Below are 24,442 nucleotides of genomic sequence, written 5' to 3'. Positions count from 1 at the left end.
GCTGCGGTGGCTTCTCTTGTGGCAGAGCACAGGTTCTAGGCTCGGGCTTCGGTAGTTGTGGTGCGCGGACTTAGTTGCTCTGTGGCATGTGGGATCTTCCCAGAGCAGGCATTGAACCCGTGGCCGCTGTGTTGGCAGGCGTTATCTTAACCACTGGACCAGCACGGAAACCCTCGAGTGCCTTTTGATAGGAGGCATAGAAGGAAGGAAACGAAACTCTGGGGCTGTTCACATACAATCTCTGGGTTTCAATTTCTGTGGCTCTTGCTACAGTTAATGCTTCGTAGCAAGTCACCCCCCGACCCTGCCAAGTCTCAGTGGCTAATGACAGCCAGCATTTATTCTCAAGAGTATGGGTCCTCAGGTCAGCCAAGGCTCAGCAGACCTGGGCCGCCTGATGGGGATTCCAGACTCCAGCGCTGTGGGGCTCAACTCCAGGCTGTGGCCTGGGCCTGGGTCTGCTCTGGGGTGTGGGCTCAAGGGGGCAGCGCCTGCCCAGGGCATGTTCTTGCCAAGCAGAGATCACCAGCCTGGCAAGAGGCGGGCCCAGCCAGGCCGGCACATTTCATGCCTCTGCTTGTATCGTAACTGCCAAAGTCCCCACTAACCAAAGCAAGTCGCAGGGCCGAGGCCAGATTGAAGGGGGAAGGAGGCATACTCTGCCCTGATGAGGCCATGGCCAGTATTAAGGCAGGTTATTCAGGCTACCACAGCTTCTCTATCTGCTTTCTAACCACCCCCCACCCCCCACCCTTTCCAAGACCCGAGAAAGCCACATTCTAAGCCTCCCTCCTCCTAACACTTCCTACCACTGGACTGGCACAGTCAGTTCGGTCCTAGTAGGACCTGGGTGGAAAGTCACTGGCCAGGCCGCTTTCTGGAAGACGTTTTGGGAAAACTCCACATTTCCGCCTGGAGTGAACTCAGATACTCTGGACCTCTTCACGGCTCTCTGGAACCCGGTGCGGATTGTGGATGCCCGGTGCAAAAAGACCCTGCTGGAGGGTCTTTCCAGAATGTTTCCTCCGCTCCTCCCATTTGCAGGGCCCACAGGGCTGAGGGGAAGTTGCACCAGGGGGGCGGCCGTCCACGTCAGAGGCCAGGCTCTGTGGGGAGGGAGCGACTTCGGGGGCTGTCTGTGTCTTTTCCGCTGCGGCCTCAGCGACTGTTCTAGGAGGCGGGTTTGCGCTCTGCATGGGGCCATGTCACACATCCCTGTCAATGAGGCCTTCGGGTCTGGGAGGTAATTTCTGGGCAGGAGCATTACTGTCCGCAGACGAACCAGCTCCAGAGGGCTGGGTACCAAGGTGTGCCGGGTACTCTGAGTCTGTTTCTGAGGGGGCCTGGCCCACTCCATGCCATCCTCGGGGCTCTTAAGAGAGAGAGTGAGAGAGAGAAAGAGCATGTATGTGCCTTGCAGACTCCTGGGGAGGCTTCTAGAATCAGGCTGTGAGGGCAATTTGCGTCCCCCTCACTGGTTCCGTGGACTTCCCCAAGGATTTGCCACATGCCATGTGGGTGCCAGAATGCCCAGCGGGCCCAGGGGAGGTCATGGGGGCCCAAGAAGCAGGAGCGTGGCTCTGACTCTGCCACTCGTGAACCGAGGACACATTGCTGGGGACACAGTGACGAGCAGGACAAACAATCCCTTGTTGTCGTGGAGCTTTTAGTCCTGGCGGTGGTGGGCTCTGAAGACCATTAGAGAAGAAGCAAGTAGGGGATTCTCTGGCAGGCCATTTTAGGACGGCTTGCTCTCAATGCTGAGGACCTGGGTTCAAACCCTGGTTGGGGAACTAAGATCCCACAAGACGTGCACCGTGGCCAATAAAGGGGAAAAAAAGCAAATAAAGATCTGAGGTCTGTCAGGTAGTGACGAAAAGATAACAGAGTGACGGGGTAGAGGGTGACCAGGGTGGGGGTGTCCGTCTAGTTGGGGTGATCAGGGAAAGCCGCCGAGGAGAGGACTTCTGCTGCTAACTGGCTGTATAATTAACAACCAGGACCTCCCTTTCACTTCATTTTTCTTTCTTTCTTGTTTTAAATTAATTTTATTCATTTATTCTTGGCTGTGCTGAGTCTGTTGCTATACAGACTTTCTCTAGTTGCAGGGAGCCGGGGCTACTCCCTAGCTGCGGAGCCGGGGCTTCTCACTGCAGCGGCTCCTCTTGTTCTGGGGCAGAGGGGCTTCAGTAGCTGCGCCTCTGGGCTCTAGAGCACAGGCTCAAGAGCTGTGGCTCCCGGGCTTAGCGGCTCGGCGTGTGGGATCTTCCTGGACCAGGGATGGAACCTGTCTCCTGTATTGGCAGGTGGATTCTTTACCACTGACCCACCAGCGAAGCCTCCCCCCACCCCCGCCCTGCCCCGCTTCAGTTTTCTAATGTTATAAACAAGGGTGTGGGTCAGAGGAGCTCTGTCCAGCTTTGAAATGTAATCACCTAGCTTCTCTTGCAGGATCCTGTTACCCAGACCTGAAAGGGTCGGGAGGGTGGGTGGGGAAACTGACTATGCCATACTCTCTCTCTGCTCCCTCCCCAGGGCGACTCATGGGCCAGAGGTGACAGGGCAAGTGCTTTTATTCGGTTAGCTGCATTTCCAGGGTCCCTCCCCACCCCCCCACCTCCAATCCACCCACTGCAGCTGGCTTGAACCTACTGCCAGCATCCTGAGGCGGGTGGCAGTCCCCGCAAGGGCCTCTAGGGGGCGGCCCACTCTCCACTGGCCCTGAGCCTGGAGTGCTGAGAGGGCTCTCTGAGATACGTTCCCCTGTGGGAGCGGGGAGAATTGGCCCAAACCCTGCCGAGCCCCGAGGCACGGGGTGAAGGTGAGGCCTAAGGCACCCACACCGCTCTTCGCGGATCTCAGCAGAGCTCCCGGGAGCCGTCCACTGCCCCCCGTGTGCTGCTGTAGGGGCGGCTCCCTGGAGACGCAGCTGATTCAGGTGTCGCCCGTGGGTCATCTGGACCGTGAGAGTGACGGTGCGGGGTCTGGCCCGGGAGGGCAGGGCTGGCCATCCGGATGCCCTGCTGCTCTCCACTGCCTTGGCTTTGGTCTGACCTGCTGTGTGGCTGCCCCAGCCATTCCTGGGCGTCTCAACCAGGGGCTGGGGCAGGGGAGTGGCGGGAAAATATTGGGTTGGTCGAGAAGTTCATTTGGAATTTTCCTGTAAGATGTTACAGAAAAACCCATATGAACTTTTTGGCCAACCCCATAGCTAAAGATAACTCATTATCATTTCCACCTCCTTCTACCAGTGTGAGCTTCCCTGCCACTGCTCTAGGATGGGACTGTTTCATGATCTCAAAGGCTTGTAGTTGTCTATGTGTAAGACCACAGCAAGGGTGAGCTAAAGCACTCATTCCACCCCTAGAACCCGGCACTGCCTGGCTGCCCACGGCTCCAGCACCCACAGCAAGGACAGCACCATAAGCCTGGCCCCAGCCCCACTGGCAGCATCCAGGGCTCCATCCTTAAAGAAACACAGCCTCCCAACTGGGATCCAGGTCACCAATTGCTTCCAGCAGTCCACAGGTCACTGCTTGAGCTGAGACCTTCGTCTGGAGTCTGTTCTTGCTGCCACAACGCACCGGGGTGCTTACTGGAAACCTGAAAGGAGATGGTGGTCTCGGTTAGGCTCTGCTTGGGTCACGGACCTCTTGGATCACCCCGTGGGTATCAAGTGGTGCTCCGCTCAGGGCCTTACTCCCAGGGAGCTGTATCTACTCCCCAAATGCTGTAGGAAATGCCTGCCTGCTTTGCTCTTTGCAAAAGTCTCATCACCCTGAGCCAGGACCCACACTAATTTTCCAGCTCCACGGTTTTCGCTGACACACCTGTTTCATTCTTGCAGATTTGCTCCTTGCTTTTTGCTCCAGGTATTTATTATATTCCATGATGTTTTATCCTGACCATGTGGCCCCATCCTGTAGCTTCCCATGGCGGGGCATGGAGAAAGGGTTCTCTGGCCTAAGAAGCAAGACCCCTGGGTTCTAGCCAGGATGGTGTGACCTTGGGTAAAACATGCTTGTTCTCTGGGCCTCACTTTTCTCACTTCCAAATCGCTGGAGTAGACCAGGTACCTGGAAAAAGCCAATTAGCTAGTGTGGCTCTTTGCTTTGCAAAGTGGGCTCCACTGACCTGTGGCACAGGCATCTTCAGGAGCTTGTTCAGAGATGTAGACTCTTGGGCCCCACTCAGACTCCCTGGGCCCACAAAAGTATGAGAACTAATATGGGGGACGTGCAGTTAATTTGCTTAAAGTTTGGCTACCGTAATAAGAATTTCTGAAGATCCTTGGGTAAAGAACACCACATTTTTAAAAAAACTGCAGCGGACAGAGAGATGAAGCAGCTGCAGCACCCAGGTGTGGGCGTGGGGTACCTGGCAGTGGGGGGGGTGTGGGCATGGCCGGCTTGCCCTTCCGGAGGGGGAGTCGGTGATTCTCTGCGATGCAGCGAATGTGGGAAGTAACAGGGAGGAAGATGTTGAAAACAATTAAAGGCTATGAACCCTTGCTCCCCAAATTTAGCTCTGTGTGCAAGATCTAGTTCCATGGACTTCACTGTCTAATTCAATGGAGATGGTCCTTATTATTATTTTTTTTTAATTTAAAACCTTTATTTTATTTTTGGCTGTGCTGGGTCTTCACTGCTCTGTGTGGGCTTCCTCTCGTTGTGCTGAGCGGGGGCTGCTCTGTATTTGTGGGGTGTGGGCTTCTCATGACGTTGGCTTCTCTTGTGGCGGAGCACGGGCTCTGGAGCCTGGGCGTCAGTAGTTGAGGCCCCGTGGGCTTAGTTGCTCCACGGCATGTGGGATCTTCCTGGACCAGGGATAGAACCTGTGTCCCCTGCACTGGCAGGTGGATTCTTAGCCACTGGACCACCAGGGAGGCTGAGATGTCCTTATGTATTTAAAAGAATTATTTATTTTTTGGCTGCACTGCACTGTCATTGCTTCCCGGACTTCCCTGTGGGGGCTCCTCTCTAGCTGCAGTGCGGGGGCTTCTCACTGCGGGGGCGTCTCTCATTGCAGAGCACAGGCTCTAGGGCTCCTGGGCGCAGTAGCTGCTGCTCCCGGGCTCCGGAGCACAGGCTCTGTGCTCCTTACCAGGAATCCTGGCCCAGGACGCCTGGTGCTCGGGCTTAGCTGCTCTGTGGCGTGTGGGATAATCCTGGATCAGGGACTGCACCCACATCTCCTGCCTTGGCAGGCAGATTCTTCACCACTGAGCCACCGGGGAAGCCCAGTCCTTATTTTTAAGACATTCCTGGCTGTCGCAATTGACTCCTAGACCAGGAAGGAAGAAAGTCAAACACACCAGAGCATGGGAAGGTGATGTGTTCTAGTCACTCTGGACCCAAGGTTCCCCCAGCTCTGGTGCAGGTTGGAAATGTCTAGGGCGCTCTTAGGAATCCTCATACCCAGGCCACTCTTAGGATGGATTAAATCAGAATCTCTGGGCCCCGGCTGTTCTAAAGAACGGCCAGGCCCAAACCCGCTGCTTTCATCTCTCTGTTCTAAGAGTTGGCAAGGGCAGGTACTGGGGACCATGAGGCATGTGGCTGTGGACCAAGTCACGGGTCTGAGGCTTCTTCTGCACCACTGAGAAGCGTCCTGGGCCAGGATTCCTGGTAAGGAGCACAGAGTTGGAGCCAGCACCCCACTAGGGCTGTCCCTGCTTCCCCGCCCCAGACACTTGCCTGCGGTGAGGACTGGGGGTGAGGGTGGGGCTGAGAAGAAAGGGCCCAGGGCTGGGCTCAGAGTGCACGATATTCAAAGACATAGCCCCTCGCACAGATCGACCTCCACTCACAACAAATGTCCTGGTTCCCGTTCATTCTCTATGAACCTCATTTAAGGAATGGAGCTACCAGTCGATGCTGGGGTTTTTGTGACCGTGGATTCCCAGGGTAGAGGGCACTGTTACACCATTGAAACCACCACCTCACCTCACTGCGTTGGATCAGGTCTCAACACACAGGCCAGTTTCCCCGCTGATGGCTCCCTGGCGCTCAGCAGGTTACGAGGGAACTTTGTGGACCTTGTCTCAGGAGAGCTGCCCACCGGGCAGAGGTGGAATCTGAACGTGACAGGGGTCACAGGGAGGCTGGAGGAGGTGAGCGGCCCAGGGCCGCCCGGGGCCGAGATGGACAGCCCTTACGTCCTGGCCTCTTCCTTCCCAGATCTGTGCTGTTTCCAGTTCCCTGGGAGGGCTCCTGATGGAAGGAGAGAGCCAGGGGCTTCTCAGAGCGGAGGTGCTGGGGGCTAGGGGCACTGGGGGGCTTTGGGGGTTCTCCTCCTGGCTGGAGAAGAGGGTGTTGTGGTCACGGGGAGGGGGTCACAGCGAACATCAAGTTTCCAGACAGACATTCTTCCAAACTCAGGGAAGAGTCTAGAAAGGGGTTAATCTCATTTTCTCAGCTCTCGAAGCCACCGTTGGCAGCTAGAAACAGCAGCTTTGACACCATGGATGACTAATGCCCCTTCCAGGGGAGATATACCTGTCCACGTGTGCCCCAGGCAGGGATTGAAACGCTCCACAGCTTCCCCAGGAATCCTAAATCAAACAGATTCATCCCGGCCCTTGGCGAAGCCTAAGGGCCGGCTAAATCACCCTTTCCGGGCTCTTGTTCCTTGGCTGACGGTCACAAATCCCCCATAATGAGCACTTGTGAAGGAGCCCCGCCAGACAGCGCCACTGAATTAGGAGCAGAGGGGCCCAGGGCAGGGGCGGGCAGTGTTTGCTTTGGCTGTGGTGGGGAGGGCAAGGTGCCTGGGCCCAGCCCGTGTGTTTGCTCATAGGGAGGCCTGATAAGTGGGCTGTGTAGACAGTGCGGCGTGGTGGACCGGGGCCATCTGCCGTGCGTCGGGGGCGGGGGAGACCACACCTGCTGCTCTGCAGCCCCGACCTGGCCAGAGGGGGGCCCTTTGTCACCCTGTCTTCAGCTTCCCTGGGGCCCCGCGGTCACTAAGAACCTGGGATTATTTCCCCCCGCTTGGGGAATAAAAACTGAACCCTCGAACTTGTGTTTGTTTTGATGAATTACTTCCAGGCTGCCGTTTGTTTGGAGAACCAAGCTCCCCAGCTGCACGGAGGGTGGAGGCTGAGGGAAAACACCCGCCAGCAAGCTGGCTTTCCAGACGGCTCGACCCGGAGGAGCGCAAGGGAGGCCTGGGTTCTCCCGGCTCTGCCATTGCAGTGGGGGGCGGTGGGTGGCGGGGGCCGTACCTCAGCTTCCTCTCCTGACAAAATGGGAGATCACACTCGTGGTTCTGTGCGCCTTACAGGCGTGTTGAGGGCGCCACATGGAATAATGTTCATGAAGAAAACATATAACTGGTAACCTGCTCTAAACATCATAATGAAAGCATCCCAGCTGGACTTCCCTGCTGTTCCGGTGGCTGAGACTCTGTGCTGCTCCCAATGCAGGGGGCCTGGGTTCGATCCCTGGTCAGGGAACTAAGATCGTGCATGTAAGCAACTAAGATTCCGCGTGCCACAATGAAAATGGACCATCCTGCGTGCTTCAATGACCTGGTGCAGCCAAATAAAATAAATACACAAAAATAAATAGCTTTAAAAAAAAAACAACGAGTGCCCCAGTCTTTGACCCAGTTTTCTGCACCAGCCAGGCCTGGTGTTAGCGGGAAGATGCCATCCTGCCATAGACCTTGGATGTCTGCCTTTTCTCTTTGGAGCGGGCTGGAGGGTCATGTCGCTAATGTGTGAAACAAAAGCTGAGTAAATGGAACTTTAAAATATTGCTTATTTGTAGACTTCTGGATGGGACAAATGATGGTTGAATTTTATGAATTTGTTCTGGGGGGTAGGGGTGTCTCCTAGCTCCAAGAATGCTCCCTCCACTTATGTCCTGGACATTATTCCATCAACTTCCTCAAAGAATTTTCTCTTGCGTTCTGGTCTTTTTTCCCACATCATAAATCCCCCTCCGTTTTTTCTCCCCTTCCTGGGCCGTTCCTTTCAGTGTATAAACAAATCTTTGTGACCCCCACGTGTCCTGTGCAGGCGGCAGTAAGTCCGGGCCATCCAGACCTTCCCAGGAAGGTACTTCCCTGAGAACCGCTGGCTCCTGGTCCTCTGTGGCCTGCACGACACTCTGTGGCCGGAGTGAGCTTTCCGAACCACGGGTCAGATGACATCACGCTATGGTTTCAGTTCTTCCCCGAGTTCCCACCATGCGCTCCTGGAGCAGAAGCCAAGCCAAGGAGGCCTGTGGGATCCTACCCTCCTCCCTGGCTTGGCCCCCTGTCCCAGCCGTGCCAGTCTCTGTCCCACCCTGTGGCCAAGCTGAGTCCTTCCCCTCTGGGCTGGCCCTTGCTGCTCCTCCCAGAGTGAGTGGAACCCTGGCCCCCAGAGCCGCATGGCTGCATCATCCTCACTCTTAGGCCTCAGTTTTGAGTCTCCCCCTTTCCCCCCTCCCAGATAAAAGCATCTCTCTGCAGATCGCTATGCATCACGTATTCCAGCTACTTCGGAGCTCTCGTTGGCACGGAGGATGATTTTATGTCTCTGGGATGTGTTCACAGTCTCTCTCCTTTCTTCCAGCCTGTCAAGGGCTTCAGTCTTGTTCACTGATATGGCCGCGGCACTGGTACAGTGCCCAGCATACAGAAGGTGCCTAATAAACACAGTGCTCATTTACCGACTGGCTGTCCGGTATTGGTCTGTGTCTGATACGTATCACTAGAGTATTTGGGGGATGACTGAGGCGGCAGGGGGGGAGGGGGGGAATGGCTTGGAGACTACTCAATCTGAATCCAAATTTTTCTAACCCTAACCCTAACCCTAACCCATCTGGTGCCTTGTGGCCGTGTGAAAGCAATGCTAAGCCAGACGAGTAGCCTTTGGATTACTGGAATGAGGCTAAGACTAAAAGCAGGGCTGGGGTCAGGGGCCCCGGATGGAGGCTGGTCCCACGGGTCTCCAGGGAGAGGGGAGAAGTCCTGTCTGAGCAGGAAGGCAGGGGCCATGAGGAAGTGGGGGAGGCCAGTGATGGAGGCCAGGCTGGGCCTTCTCTTTCTCTTCCAGCTCCTGATACACCGCATATTTCTTCTCTGACTGTTCCCATGTCCTCAGGCCTGGTGCTTCAAGTGGTGTTCACACCTACAACTCGCTGGCAAGAACCAGGCTCCAACAGGAGAGCAAGATTTCGAGCTGGGGGTTGAACGAGTTCCAAACCGTTGGTCAGCCCTCCCTGTTTGGAGCGGGCAGACGGAGGGGAGCTGACTCTGGGGACAGGCGACCAGACATCATCCTAAAGAGCTGGGGACGGAGGGACGCTTTGCCAAGAGGGGCAGACAGGGGCCCCTGGGCCGGCCACCCCCTTGGCCCGTCTCGGTGTGTCTGAGGCTGCCTTCTGGGGCTGTCTCCAGGAGGAGGCAGCGGTGGGCAATGCAGGAGGTGACTGCAAGGCCCTGCCCGAGGCTTTGGGAACCTGCGGGAGCTTCCTATTTCCTCAGCTCCCTGTTGTTCCAGCTTTCCCCATGCAGCCCCTCCCCCCACCCCAACCTCGGGCCTGACCATGACCTGGGCCCTGGAGGAGCTGCCGGGGAAGGGGCTCTCACCTGTCCTCTGCAGGATGTTCTGTCTGGCCTTGATGAAGGCCAGGATGTCGGAGTCTGTCTGGCTGTCCCCTGTGAGAGGGACGGACGACACTGGCCTCTCTGGGATGCTGGGGACAATGACACACCACACTTTACCATGCTTGACCTTTGACCGTGGGATTCACCTTTCCCGGGCACTTTTCTGTGCTCATGGCTGGATCCGCTCTCACCCCCGCTTCTCTGCAGCCCCTGCAGCAAGCCTCCTGCACCCACGTGAGGCACATGGTGCCTGGTCTTTTGGCTCAAACCCTTCGTGGCTTCTCATAAGCCTTGGGATGAAATTTGGACTCGTCCCTGTGTGATCTAGGCTGCTCACTGCACTCCAGCCACCCTGTCTCTCTGATAGACCAGGTTCCTCCCGGCCTCTGGCCCTTTGCTTTGCCGTCTCCTCCTTCTGGGCTGCTCTGCCCCCAGACCTTCACATGGCTGCACGAGCTTTCAGCACCTCCTCCATCCCCTCGCCCCCACCTATCTCTGCCCCACCTCTTTTTAGGGTGGGCCTGCCTTCCTCAGCCCCTGGCTTAGGTGTCCTATCCTCTAGGACATGACCCCACTGCACCCCCACCCCCACCCCCATGGGAGATGAGCGCAAGGCCCTGCCCGAGGCTTTGGGAACCTGCAGAAGCTTCCTGCTTCCTCAGCTCCCTGTTGTTCCAGTTGCCCCCTGGCCTCCCCGCCTTGAGCCTGACCATGACCTCGGCCCTGGAGGAGCTGCTTAGCTAGCCCTTAGTTAGTTGTTCCTGAGACAGAGGTAACTCTTTCCTCTTCTCTCCTTAAAAACAGAAGCATACACTATTTAGCCCAGCAAGTTGCCACATTCAGAATACTACATTTCCCAGTCTTCTTTGCAGCTATGTGAGGTCAGGTGATCAGATTGTGGCCAATGAGATTTGGAAGAAGTGAGATTTCTTTTCTCCTTTAAAAAGGGACAGATGCAAGGCCCTTCTCCCTTCTCATTTTCCATCCAACCCCTAGATGTAAAATCCTCCTTGAGAAATGCAAACGAGGTGCTCTCCTGGATCTGACAAGCATCCGTCCTCACACCCGTCACTCCACACGGCATGGACAGTATCCACTCCCTTAGGAGGTGGGGAGGATTGTATGTAACAGAGGGTTGCTTATCGCCTCATGCAATATTTGGCATTCTGACTGCAGCTCAGCGACAAGAGCTAGAGCAGAGAGGGGGCAGGGAGGCGGGGGCTGCTCTGCAGCTGTGCCTTCCGTCCAGAGTGGGGGTGTAGGGGTGGAGTAGGGGGTGGTGGTAGGTGGAATTCACCCCTGGGCAGCCTGTGGAGAACAGCAGGGCCTGGCAGGTGAAGCAGGGCTCGCGGGTAGTCTAGTCAGAGGGCACTGGAGACACGCACTGCGGGTAGGGGCCGCATCAGCTTTGCTCAGCCTGAGGCCAGGCCTATCAACTCCATCCCTCCCCACCTGGGGACTCTGCCTGGGGCTGGTGGGCTACAGGAACTGCCCCTGGGCTGGCTCCTGTTCAGTGGCCCCAGGTGCATCAATTTACAAGGACACATGGGCTTCCTGGGTGGTGCTAGCAGTAAAGAGGCCGCCTGCCAGGGCAGGAGACATAAGAGACGCAGGTTCCATCCCTGGGTTGGCAAGATCCCCCGGAAGGAGGGCATGGCAACCCACAGCAGTATTCTTGCATGGAGAATCCCATGGATAGAGGAGCCTGGCGGGCTACAGTCCATGGGGTCGCAAAGAGTCAGACACGACTGAAGCGACTTGGCATGCACGCACGCACGTGAAGCAACTCTGCCTGCATGGGGCCCCAGTGACTCTGGGAACACTTCCTCAGCTCTGGGAGTTGGCATCTGTGAGAGATTCCAGGGAATTCCTGGGGTGCCAGGGTGGAGGCCTGCCCTGGGCTCCGTCTGTGAGGCCACTGCACTGAGGGGCTGCTGGGGTTGAGAGAAGCTGACTGGTGGTTTCAGCCCACTGCACCTATGGCAGGGCTGTCGCGGGAGTCAGAGGGGGAAGAAGGCCACAGACCTGTCCTCCGTGGGGACACCAGGGCTGCTCTGCTCCTGGCTGTGCAGGAGGGGGCCAGGCGAGGGCAGGATCTTCCTGGCACACACATCGCTGTAAAGACAGATCAACAGGAGAAAAATGTATGGAAGGAGGTTTGCAGAGGAGAAATCTAGAGTTTATAGTTAGGAGCTGTATGGATGGATTGAGAGTTTGTGCCTCCCGAAAACTCATATGTGGGAATTGATTCCCCAGCGTGATGGTATCTGGAGGTGGGACCCTTGTAAGGTAACTTGTTTGGATGAGATCATGAGGGTGGAGTCCCCAGCATAGGATTGGTGCCCTTATAAGAAGAGGAAGAGAAAGAAACCAGAGCTGTTCCTCTGCTGTGTGAGGACTCAGAAGAGACAGCCATCTGCAAACCAGAAGCAGGTTCTCACCGGGAGCTGATCCCTCTGGACCTTCGCCTGGGACTTCTCAGCCTTCAGAACTGTGAGAAGCAAATAAATTCCTGTTGTCTAAGCTGCTTAGTCTACGGTTCCTTTTACGGTGGCCCAATCTGAAGAAGCCAAGACTCCTGTTATGGATGATGGTCAGTCCGTTCAAGCTGCTGTCACACAATGCCATGAAGGGGATGGCTTCAACTACAGCAATTTATTTCTCACTGTTCTGGAGGCTGGAGTGCTGAGGGCAAAGGGTCTGCAAGGTCAGGTCAGGCCTGCCGAATTCTTGTGTCCTCACATGATAGAGAGAGAGAGCTCTCTGGCCTCTTTTCATCAGGGCACAAATCCTCTTCACGAGGGCCCCGCCTTCATGACCTAAAGACGCATCTCCAAATACTATCACTTTGGAGGTCAGATGTCAACTTACAAATTTTTGGAGGACACATACAGTTTATAACATTCTGCCCCTGACCCCACTCCCCTCAATTTACATCCTTCTCATGTAAAATACATTCGTTTCACTCCACCAGCCCCCGGCTTGTGCCAGCATCAACGCTAAATCTCATCCACTGAGTGAAGTCGCTCAGTCGTGTCCGACTCTTTGCAACCCCATGGACTGTAGCCTACCAGGCTCCTCTGTCCGTGGGATTCTCCAGGCAAGAGTACTGGAGTGGGGTGCCATTTCCTTCTCCAGTAGATCTTCCCAACCCAGGGATCGAACCCGGGTCTCCCGCATTGCAGGCAGATGCTTTACCATCTGAGCCACCAGGGGGTATCATCTAAATCAGATATGGGTGAGACTCGAAGGATTCATCCTAAGGCAAAAATCTCTTGTTGGCTGTGAGACCTGACAAGGTATGTGCTTCCAAAATGCAATGATGGGACAAAGCATAAGATAGACATTTCCATCCATTTTACCTTTTCCATTCCAAAAGGGAGAAAGAGGAGACAGGAAGGGGGTGACAGGTCCCACGCAAACCCAAAGCCTACAATGCAAACATCACGGGATCTCAAGGTTTGAAAGTTCTTGACCCTCTTTGGCTTGATGCTCTACCCTCCAGACCCACTAGGGGTGAAGGTCCTGTCTTCTGGACCCATGGCTGGAGGTCCTTCATGGTTCTGCTGAGCGGCCCCACCTCCACATCTTTGGGCAGAGGCTGTCTGGCTTGTTGAAAGCAAGGCTATGCGACAACCCCCCACCCCCACCCCCGCCAACCACCCCCTGCCGCCTTTTGAAACAGACGGGGCAGTTGTGATGATCTGTGAATTGCCTCTGTGGTCATTCTTTCCTTGACCTAAAGGCTACTGCCCACTCACATCGGATTAGCTCTATAGTCCCATCCTGTGAGATCCGAGAGGTCCACCAGCCTTCCTTTCCTCCTCTCATCTCCTCCCCTTCAGTTCAGTCTCACAGTTTTCCCTCTAGGAAGGCTGATGAAGCCTGCGATCCACACCCACACTGGTCTCCCAGCGTTCTCTTCTGAAACATTTCCTCGTTTTTTGCAATATGAATAGGCTGAGAATTTTCCAAATCTTTACATTCTAGTTCCTTTTTGCTTAATAATTCCATCTTCAAATCATTTCTCTCTTCTTTGATCTCAGCAGTCAGGAAGGGCCAGGGCCTCTCCTGCAACCCTTTGCTTAGAAATCTCCTCAGCTAAACATCTGGTTTTGTCACTTGCAAATTATTCCTTCTACAAAAGGCCAGAATGTGAACGTAGCTCAGTGAAGTTCTTTGCCACTTTAGAACAAGATCACCTTTTCTTCAGTGTCCAGTAGCATGCTCCTCGTTTCTGAGACCTCACCAGAATGGTCTTTACCATCCATATTTCTAACATTCTCTACATGGTTATTTTTTTATTCTTTCAGAAGATGGACATGTTCTCCTCAGCTCTCCTCTTTCCTATCTTTCTTCCTTTCTTCCTTCCTATTTTTTTTTTTCTTGGCTGCACTCCGTCTTCATTTGGGTGCTCAAGCTTAGTTGCCCCACAGCATAGGGAATCTTAGTTTCCAGACCAGGGATCGAACCCACATCCCCTGCATTGGAAGGCAGATTCTTAACCACTGGACCACCAGCAAAGTCCCTCCTCTTTCCTTTCTGAGCCCTCACCAGAACTGCCTTTAAAAGTCCATTCATGATGATCTTAGTGTCTTACAGCACAAGCTTCCAAACTCTTCCAAGCTTCTACTCATGACTTGCTTCCAAAGCTGCTGCCGCATTTCTAGGTATTTGTTATGGTAACACCCTACGTCTTATAATTTCTGAATGAGTCAGTTTGGGCTGCTATAGCAAAGTACCATAGACCAAACTGCTCGTAAACAATGGAAATTCATTATTTCTCTTGGCTCTGGGGCTGTGTGTCCGAGGTCAGGTGCTGGCATGGTTGTGTTCTGGTGAGGGCCTTCTTCTGGGTTTCAGACTGCTGACTTCTTGTGCTTTCATGAGGTAGAAAGAGAGAGAGAGCTAGTTCTCTGAACCTTTTTCTTTTTAAGATTTTTTTTTTTGATGTGGACCAATTTAAAAGTCTTTATTGGTTACAATAGTGTTTCTGCTTTATGTTTTGGTTTCTGGGTCCCAAGGCATTTGGGATCCTAGCTCCCTGACGAGGGGTCGAACCCACGCAGCCTGCGTTGGAAGGCCAGGTCCTAAGCACCAGACCAGGAGGGAAGTCCCTGGACTCTCCTTACAAGGGATAATCCCATTTTTGAGGGCCTCACCCTCATGACCAAATTACCTCCCAAAGGCCCCATCTCTTAATACCATCTCACTGGGGATTAGCATGTGATATGAATTTGGCGGGGGCACAAATATTCAGTCTATAATAGATGTTTACACGTTAATTCTCATTGTCAGAGCATTGCATGTACCGGCTGTGGACGCTAAACAAAGGCAACAATGATCACAGCTGTCATTTACAGACACCGGCTACACACAGGTCCTGGGAGGGCACTCGGCAAACATCACCCCACTTAATCCTCTCGATAGCCTCCTCATCCCCATTATATAGTTGAGAAAAGCTGAGGCTTAGGAAGGTTAAAGAGATTCTAAAAGTTACCCAGCTGGTAAGTGGCAGTATCTGGATTTAATCACAACTCCGTGAAGCTTCAGAACTTGAGCTTTATTTTTATTTTTGGCTGTGCTGGGCCTTCGTTGCTGTGTGTGGGCTTTCTCTAGTTGGGGTGAGCGGGGGCTCCTCTCCAGGTGTGGCACGCAGGCTTCACATCGCAGTGGCTTCTTTGCTACGGAGCACTCGGCTCCAGGCAGGGGGGCTTGGCCAGTAGTCACGGTTCCCGGGCTCCAGACTACAGGCTCAGGAGTTGTGGCACACGGGCTTAGTTGCCCCACAGCACATGGGACCTTCCCGGCCCAGGGATCGAACCAGTCTCCTGCATTGGCAGGTGGAGTCCCAGCCACTTGTGCTTTATTAACCAGACTCAACTCTGGCATTCTGAGGACACATGTGAGACACACGGCTTGTTCCTGGCTGCGTGGACGACCCTGGGTGGCCCTCGTTGACTGGCTCTGTGCTCCCTGAGTCAGGAGTCAGAGCCAGCAGCTCCTCAGATGCAGCTCTGCACGTTTAATGGATGCAGGCTCCTTGCCTTGGACCCCGGTTGGGAGACAGTGGAAGCCAGCAGCACCCCAAGGAGGTGAAGACATCAGCTGTCCGGAATGGCAGTGACGTGAGAGATCCCCTCCCTTGCTTTATGATGTCCTGACAGAGTCAGAGCAGAACGAGGCCTGCAGAGTCACCTGGCCATAGCCCTCCTTTTCCCGATGGGGACTCGCACGACGATTGGCAGTAGGGTTAGAGACAGGGCCTCTGGCTTTGCCCAGCCCACGTCATCAGCCCCAGGCTCTCCATGGGCCCAATAAGCTGCTGTTCCAGCCTTGAGCACTGCTTCCTCCCCAGCTCCAGCCTTCTCCCTTCTCCCTTCTCCCATCTCAGCCAGCGGCAGGGTTTCTTACCCTGGGCCTGCCTCTACTGGCTCAGTACTGTGGGTCCTACAAACAGGAGAGGAAACAGAGCCGAGGATTTTTTTTTTCACCCCCAGCATCTCAGAGACTCTGCACTGAGTCTGAGAAAGCGAGGCATCTGTGCTGTTTGGCCAGGGCTGCTGCAGGACCAGAGGTGGCCGCAAGGTGGCAGGCTCTGCACGCCTTTCTTTGGAGAACAGAGGCCGGCTTCCAGAGCTCCTTGTGAACAGTGTCTGGGGTGCAGTCTCAACACGGGAGGGAGAAAGGGCTTTTCCATCCTGCAGGTGCTGCGACGACACCAGGCCGAGGTCAGTTTGGAGACTGCAGTAAGTCTTGCAAGATCCAGCCATTGGCACGCAAATGGCTCAGGAACTCAGTGGTTTCCCAGATAAGATGCTGGAGAATGCTCACGGGTGCCAGCTGCTGAGAGTTGGGGGTGGGCAGAAGAGAGCGGAGCTGGACCTGGCAGGGCAGAGGGCGTGACCACACCAGAGCAGAGGGGGCCTCCAGCATCCTCTGTGGGGGCCCAACTGCCCAGCCCGTGACCTCCAGCCGCTCCTGCAGGAGGATGGTGCCGTCTGGAGGCCGGAGCTCCAGGACGGGGGTGGGGGGCTGTGGGGTGGGGTGGGGGGTGGGGGGGGGTGGAGGGGAAGGACCCCTCCAGTCCCGAGGCTTCAGGAGCGTCCCAGGATGCCACAGCCTCTGAACCCTCAGGGTCATACTGCAGTGACCTTTGTCCTCTCTCCTGACCCTCCAGCCTTTGACAGTGAATTCATTTCTCATGCAGATGTGCCTTCTTGGAGAGACAGCGCGCCAGCCATCAGAGCTGATTATCTCTTTCTTCATAAGGATTAATTAGTATTATTAATAATGATCAGGCCTCCTGGGTTGCCCATCAGAGTGCTGTGAGTTTAGTGTGATTGGCCCACAGGCCCTAAACGTCCCTGGGGAAGGGATAAAGTCAGGCTTCGGTCAGAGCCTGAGAAGGAGAGGACCAGCCCCTGGGCTGCGGAGGGCCCATCGGGAGGAGGGGCCTCTCTGGGGCTCAGGGGAGACCAGCAGCTGGACTCCCGCTCTCCCGCTCCGGCAGCTTTCAACACTGAAAGCTGGGACACTCGTCTGTTCGTGGAAGGATAGTGACAGAGGGACCCGGGCACAGCTTATGGATGAGACAAGGGCATCCCAAAGGGGGATGCTGGCTTGCCCAAGGGCCCATAGCTCAGGAGAGCACCTTGGGTGAAAGTTTAAACTGAGGGGACTCCTTGCAGGGAACCCATGGTGAGCTTCGAGATCCAAGGCTCTGAACCTCAAGGTTTAGGATCTATGGTAAGCACACCCAGGGATCACTTTAATTTGGGGTGGGTGTGTGCATACTCAGTTGCTTCAGTCGTGTCTGCCTCCTTGCGACCCCATGGACTGTAGCCCGCCAGGCTCCTCTGTCCATGGGATTCTCCAGGCAAGAATACTGGGGTGGGTTGCCATGACCTCCTCCAGGGGATCCTCCCCACCCAGGGATCGAACCTCTGTCTCTTACCTCTCCTGCACTGGGAGGTGGGTTCTTTACCACTTCCGCAACCTGGGAAGCCCTAGACTTGGGATACCCAAGGAATATCCTGGAAGGCCAAGGCCAGATGGGCCATTCTTCTCAGACAAGGCAGAGGCTGGGGGAGGGTTCGAACAGTGTTTCCCGAGGAGATCCTAGGAGGTCTGCCCAGAGGCCGGGTCGTAGACCCAGTCTCTTAGAGGAGCTGGCAGTGGATGGACACAGGGACAAGCAATGGAGAGTTGCCTGGGTGGAGGGGGAGGAGGAAGACGAGAAGAGGGAGGAAAAGAATGTAGGAGGGAGGAGGTCAGGGAAGGCGAGAAAGGGAGGGGGGGAAGGGAGGGAAGCAGTGAGCAGGAGGGAGGAGGCGGGGGGCAGTGGGAAGGACAAAGTGCTGCCAACGTGGAGCCGGGAGTAGGGCTGAAACTGCAGCTCTTTCCATTGTTGTTTGTTTTTGGCCACACCTCTTGTTAATCTCAGAATTCAGAGCATCACAGCAATGAAGGATGTTGCCATTTCTCCACATCCTCACCGGCATTTGGTGGTATCTGTTTTATACATTTTATTCTAGCCATTCTCATAGGTGTGCAGTGATACCTGCTTGTTGCTTTAATTGTAATTTGCAGTGATCTCCGATGCATCCTGTCATACACTTATTTGCCATCTGTATATCTTCTTTGGTGAGTGGCTGTTCAGATCTTTTGCTGACATTTATATATATACACACACACACACATATATATACACATATATATATTTCAAACATTTTCTCCCAGTCTGTAGTTTATCTTTTCATTCTCTTAACAGTGAGTGTCTTTCATAGAGCAGCATTTTTTCATATTTATAAGGTCAAACTTCTCAATTTTTTTTTTCTGTTGTGGGATCTAAACTGCCTTTTAAAACATCAGGGTAGCCAAAGAAGACACACCTTGCCGGCTATTAGCCTGGGGCTTAAGAACTCACATTGGCCCGTCTTTCCTAAAGCTGGAATACAAGCCAAAGTGCTGGCCCTGAGGACCAGCTTAGGGGGTGTGAAGTCCAGGGAAAATGTCAGCGAGGTGGTGGACGGCTCCCTGGTTGGCTGCTTTGTTTTAAGAACAGGTTTAAATTTTTTAAAAATTAAAAAAATATTTTTGGCCACACCACTCAGCATGTGGTATCTTAGTTCCCTAAACATGGGGTATTGAACCCATACCCCCTGAAGTATAGAAGCCTGATGTCTTAACCACCGGAGCAGGGAAAGCCCGAGTGTAGGTTTAGGTTTAGGTTTAAAGAGAAGTTGCAAAGCTAGTGCAGAGAGTTCCCCTGTACCCCACTTCCCATTTCCCTTATTGTATAATCTCACATGCAAGTGAGGCACATTTGTTGCAATGCTAATACATTGTTATTAACTATAGTCCTCTTGTTATTTGGATTTTCTGAATTTTTTCTTATCCAGTCCCCATCCAGGACAGCACATTCCATTTGGCTATCACATCTCCTCGGGCTCCTCTTGTCTGTGACGGTTTCTCAGAATTTTCTTGCCTTTGATGCCCTTGGGCAGGTATTTTGTTGAATGCCCCCCAACTGGGGCTTGTCTGACCCTTCCTCATGATTCAATGGGCATTATGGGTTTTTGAAAAGAAGACCAGGAGGCAAAGTGCTGTTCTCTTCACAGCATCATATAGAGGACACCGTCCGGCAACCCCATTCCTACCCCCTTTAAAAAGCTCTGTTTCACATTCTAGCGTGAGAGCTCGGCTCCCGTTCAGACCCAGTCAAGGACTGGGCCCTGGTGGTGGAGGTCGAGGCCCTGCTCCCGCTGGCCTGGCCACGATGCTAGCCGGCCTGTCTGAGGGATGGAGGCTGCACGAGGCAGGTGTCTTTGTCTCTACCAGCTGCTCTGCGCCCCCTCCTGAGCCTGGGCAAGGGCACAGTCATCTGCCAGAGCTCCCTGGGTCCCGGCAGGCCGACTCCCCGCTGCCTTCCACCAACACCCCCCCGAGGTCGCCCCTCCTTCTCCCCTCTGCCAACCGTTCCTTCCTACCCCGGGGTGGGACCGTGTCCACGGTCCGGCTAAGTTGCTCTTCTTGTCATTGTGGCAGCAGGCCCCCTGGCTGTCAGAGCCAGAGGGACAGGGCCGGGGGTGGGGAGGTTCTCCCACAAGCCTTAGTGAGAGCCACTGGCTTGAGCATCTTCAAGGAATTTAACAGTACAAGTCACTCGTTTTCCTGGATCACGCAGCCTACAGAGAGACTTTTAGAGCATCAAGGTTAGAGCATCAAGGCTGGGTTGGGCGAGAGAGGCAGGGCATCCCAACCTGTTGCAGGGTTCTCCCCTTACCTCTTGTTAGAGAGAGGCTGGGACCTTTCGTGCTGGGCTTCTGACATCTGGCGAAAGGGCTTCACGTGATTCGAGGGAGTCACTGCTGGGGAGTTTACCTGCTGGTCCGGGAGAAAGTTGCACAGTGTAAGTGTGAATCTAATGGCATGGGAAACTGTCTTTGATGTATTGCTCAAGGGGAAAGAACTAGCTATAAAAGTTGGAATATACAACATGTACGGGGAAAAAGATAGATCAAGGTGTAGGCATGGAGCATGCTGACCGGCGTGGAAACACGCTCTCTGGATAGCAGGCGAAGGGGTCATGTTGGATTCATTCTGTGTGCTTTTCTCTGTTTTCTGAGTTCTCCAAATTGAGCCTGCATTACTTTTTTAAAAATACAATAAAAAAATTAGTTATTTATTTTTGGCTGTGCTGGGTCTTCCTTTTCCCTAGCCGCGGGGCACAGGCTTCTCCTTGCGGTGGCCCCTCTTGTTGCGGAGCACAGGCTCTGTCTAGGGCACGAGGGCTTTGAGAGCCGTGGCTTCCGGGCTCTGGAGCACAGAGCCTGTATTACTTTCTGAAGTTGAGAAAAGATGTGTCTACAATGTGATCTGGCGGTGCTCCAGAAGTCCTTTCAGCTTTGCCTTCCCTTGTCCCAAAGAGATGCTGGTAGAGTCAGGGGTGACGCGCTCAGCACTGTACGTGGGGGCAGCCGGGCCAGGGTCCTAGAGACCTGGTGCGTCTCCACACGGGTCTCCGGAGCAGCAATTAAACCTCAGCTGACCCGAGTCTTAGCAGAACACACCCTCCCCGCCCCTGCCCCCGATTCTCCCAGAACAGGAGGGTGTGGGAGGCTGGTGAGCAGCTGCTGCCAGGCCACTTCCCCCGTGCCTCGCCGTCTCGCTCGGAGACTGTCAAGGGGCAGCTTCTCATCACCTCCCGCCTTCTGATGAGGCTTATGGCTTTCTGCCCGTCCCACTCAGGCTTCCTCCTCAGGCTATGAAATGGTGTCGCGGCTGCATGGAGCTGACTCCCCAGCTACACGTGACCCATTGCCCCTGCTGAGGTCACCTGGTCCCTTCTGCTTCCGGGACATCCTGCAGGGTGGAAGGCCCCTGCAGCGACACCTTGGTTACCCTGGCTTTCACTGTCCACGTGAGTAATAAACGGTCTGAAGCCACCAGTCTCGACGGGACTCTTCCTGGGTCACACAGAATGACCTACACAACTGTCCCGCGGCCAGATACCCGTGGGCACCAGCAGGGGCTAACGGCCTCACCCACTGATGACCTCACGAGGGAGGCTTCCTAACTAGAGAACAGACAGAACCCAAGGGGTGCTGTGAGTGTGACAGGGAACCAGGGACATCTTTAACCTTCCTAACTTCCACCTGAAATTTAACATTTCTTTCAGTGATTAAATGTCGACAACAAACCACAGTAGTATGGGTGGCACCAGTGACTCTGTAACCAGTAGAGATTACAGTTATTTTCAGATCACATTACAGTTGGTGCAGACATCTTGAAATATCTGTGTTCTACTTTGAAATTTTGGTAAGTGTGGAGCACTCCCCCAGATCTTATTAATTTGTGCATTTGTAAAACACTATACATATTACTATACCATAACTTTGCTGTTAAAATATTGCGATAACTGTACTTCCATCTCATTGGTTTTATTTGTCATTGTGTGTATTTAATTTTATCCAAATAGGCTTCTGCACTGTCTGGTCACAGGTGGCAGTAACATACGGGTGACGGCTTGGTTGCGTCTTTGGGAAAATATCTTCCGCGCCTCTCAGCTTCCGCATCCTTAAAATGAAGTGAGCAGCCTGTGAGATGACCTCGAAGGGTTCTGCCAGCCCCACAAGAGGTAGGATTATGTGTCTGTCATCTCCTTTGTTCCACTCACCTGAGGGGAGGTGACATGGGGGCGGCTGGAACTGGGGGTTTGTACTAACATTTCTTAACAGGTTATTCTAGCCTTTATGATATCATAGAGTACTTCTAGGAATTTGTCTAGGAAATATGCAAAAACGTTTCTTCAAATACGTTTCCAGGGAACCAGTCCCCAAACAACCTAAACATTAAACAACAGGAGATTAAATATGCTAAAACAGATCCATATGCTTGAACAGCGAGGGCCTTGGAATGATGTCATGGAGTAATAACATGGAAGAGGCGGCAGGCTAGACAACTAGGTAAAAACAAAGGCATCTGTAATATGTGGGCATCTTCCTGGGGGTCCAGTGGTTAAGAATCCGCCTTGCAGTGCAGGGTACACGGGTTCAATTCCTGGCCGGGGAACTAAGATCCCACGTGCCGTGGAGAAACTAAACCCACGCGCTACAGCTACTGAACCTGTGCAGCACAACTAGAGAGTCCGTGCGCAGCAACCAAGACCCCTCGGGTCGCAATTAAGACCCGGCACAGCCAAATAAATACATTCATATTTAAAAAGAAGATTTCTTTCTTAAAAAAAGACTAATATGATTCTATTTTTATGAAAGCATGTGGATGTATATGCATAAAAATATAAAATAATATAATCCAACATGTTACATCGATTATCCTTAAGTGGTGGGATTATGGTAATTTTACCTTGCGTCTATGTTTATAACATATATAAAATATACATATTGTAACTGTAATAAAGAACAATCAAGTGTTGTCACTCCATCACAGGAAGCAACGGTGGCAAATCCCCCAGCTTTTGGGGGGCTGTGCATACCCCCACCCCCATCTTTCCCTGGGTCAGGCACTAGCAAAGGAACGGTGAGCCCCGGACCACTCACATTCCTTGTTACTACTGAGCACTCACTTCGGAGGCAGGGGCTGACAGTGCGTTTGGTGTGGGTCAATGCCCCCCATTCTTTTCCCTCTGCACCCACCCCCCAGGGGAGGGCTGCATGTTCAGCCCCTCCCTGGCTGCCTGCCAGTCCCCAGGCTGCAAGAGGAGGGCGGACTCTGGGGCAGCGAGGGGCACAGTGGCCAGTACCTGCAGGCTGGTTGCCTCCTTGGCCCACCAGGCTTCAAACTCTTTCTGCAGCTTCACCTTCGCTTTGTCCATGAGCAGCTGCAAATGCTCTATCTCCACCTTCAGGGCCTTCAGGCGTGCGAACATCGTTTTGTATCTACAGTAGAATCAGAGAAGGGGGAGGGAGGGAGGGTTCGAGACCAGGGCGAGCCTCAGAAGGACAGCAGAATGGCTGTGGTACCTGAGGCCAGCGCACTGTGCTGGTGTGTGAGCCCAGAGCCGGGCATTTCTGTCCAGAGGGCCATGGGCTCCCCTAGAAGGCTGGCTATCATTACTGGGCACTGAGGGGCAGGCGTTGCTCTAGCCACTTGCTGTCTACAGACTCATTCAATCCTCTTCACCACCCTAGGAGGAAGGTGCTATTATAACCATCTCCCCTTCACGGGTCTGGAACCTGAAACATGGAGAGATTAAGGAACTTGGTCCTTAGCACAGAGCTAATAAACACAGGGGCCAGGGTTTGAACCCAGGTCATCTGGGGATGAGGGCAGGGTGAGAGGGTCCACTTGGGGTACATGCCTAGCCAGCTCAGGGGTAGGCGGCTTGGGTGGCAATGACATCATTGCCGCCTGCGAGCAAGGAAAGTTTCTTGTTTGGTTTCCCGCAAGCAAATCTCTCCAGGGCAAAGAAGATAGCCAACCTCTCTGCTGAATGCCTAAATGAAGAAATGAACAGAGATGCTTGATCAGTACGGACCACAGGACTGTTTATGCTTGAGGCTCCTCTTTCTGCAGGTTAAATCATTCTGGGGCCCTCAGTGGCTGCAGGAGGGTCTGATGTTCTCCGTCACCCTGCAGGTACCAAGCCTCAGAAGAGGAGCAAGGTGGAGGCCCTCTGTGGTCATACTCCCGGGCTCCCCTAGAGGGCAGCAGCAGACAAGACTAGCTGCTTTTAGGGCTGCAGCCCGGGCCCCAGGCTGCAGAGGCTGCAGAGGGTGCAGATGGCGACCAGCTCTCCCTGCCCGAGTCAGGATCCTGGCTCTGGAGCCTGGCTGGGCCTTCTACTCCCCACTCCAGCCTCACCCTGCCACGGCTGGCTTCCTGCACCTCATGACTGCCTGCTGAAAGGCGGCGCCTCCTCCAGCTAATTTAGGGCCCACTTCTCAGAGGAGCTGCAGGGCTGGGTCGGCGGGGGTAGGGGGTGATGGCCCCCTGCCCTGCCCCACAGCTCTAGGTGGTCCTGAGGGTCCTCTAGGGGTAGGGGTGGTGGTGGGGGTGGAGGGCAGGGATCAAGGTGTGTGCGGCGAAAGGAAAGGGCACCTTCTCTTCTCTTCCTCCAGCTGTGATCGCAGCTTCTCTTCCAGCTGGTCTGGCATCGAGGGCACGGGGGTGTTTTCTGAGATACCTGGAGAAGGGAGATGCTGATAGCTCACTCCAGCGAGGAAGAAAGGGTAAGTGTGATGTTTAGAGCAGATGATAGAGTCATCGTGCCTCCCAAGGTGAGAGGAGACCCTGTGAGTCCCCATAGGGTCTCTGGATGGGAGCTTGCTTCACCCGCCTCCTCTGGGTTGGCAGCCTCTGCTTGGCCAAAAGAGGA

The 24,442-nt window shown here is 54.1% G+C and overlaps 1 protein-coding gene across 3 annotated transcripts in view; it reads right to left on the bottom strand.

Moving 5' to 3' along the window:
- Positions 1-2,489: 2,489 nt before the first annotated feature.
- The window catches only part of KIF6 (kinesin family member 6), a 430,349-nt gene continuing 408,396 nt past the window's right edge, over positions 2,490-24,442 (bottom strand). Inside the window, exons 17-22 of one of the 3 annotated variants that reach the window (XM_040249761.1) lie at positions 24,166-24,250; positions 22,868-23,003; positions 19,889-19,989; positions 11,626-11,715; positions 9,583-9,689; positions 3,512-3,603 (exon numbers count right to left, since the gene is read on the bottom strand). In XM_040249761.1, coding sequence (XP_040105695.1) covers positions 3,593-3,603; positions 9,583-9,689; positions 11,626-11,715; positions 19,889-19,989; positions 22,868-23,003; positions 24,166-24,250 — 530 coding nt within the window. In that variant the 3' untranslated portion in view covers positions 3,512-3,592. Of the gene's footprint in view, positions 3,604-9,582; positions 9,690-11,625; positions 11,716-19,888; positions 19,990-22,867; positions 23,004-24,165; positions 24,251-24,442 lie in introns of all 3 variants that reach the window. The other 2 variants (XM_040249762.1, XM_040249763.1) reach the window with 2 other exon arrangements.

The sequence above is a fragment of the Oryx dammah genome, unplaced genomic scaffold (genome assembly GCF_014754425.2).
Source record: "Oryx dammah isolate SB20612 unplaced genomic scaffold, SCBI_Odam_1.1 HiC_scaffold_11, whole genome shotgun sequence".
Lineage (NCBI taxonomy): Eukaryota > Metazoa > Chordata > Mammalia > Artiodactyla > Bovidae > Oryx > Oryx dammah.
The sequence above is the reverse complement of the archived record's forward strand: the minus strand, read 5'-3'. Positions and strand labels throughout refer to the sequence as shown.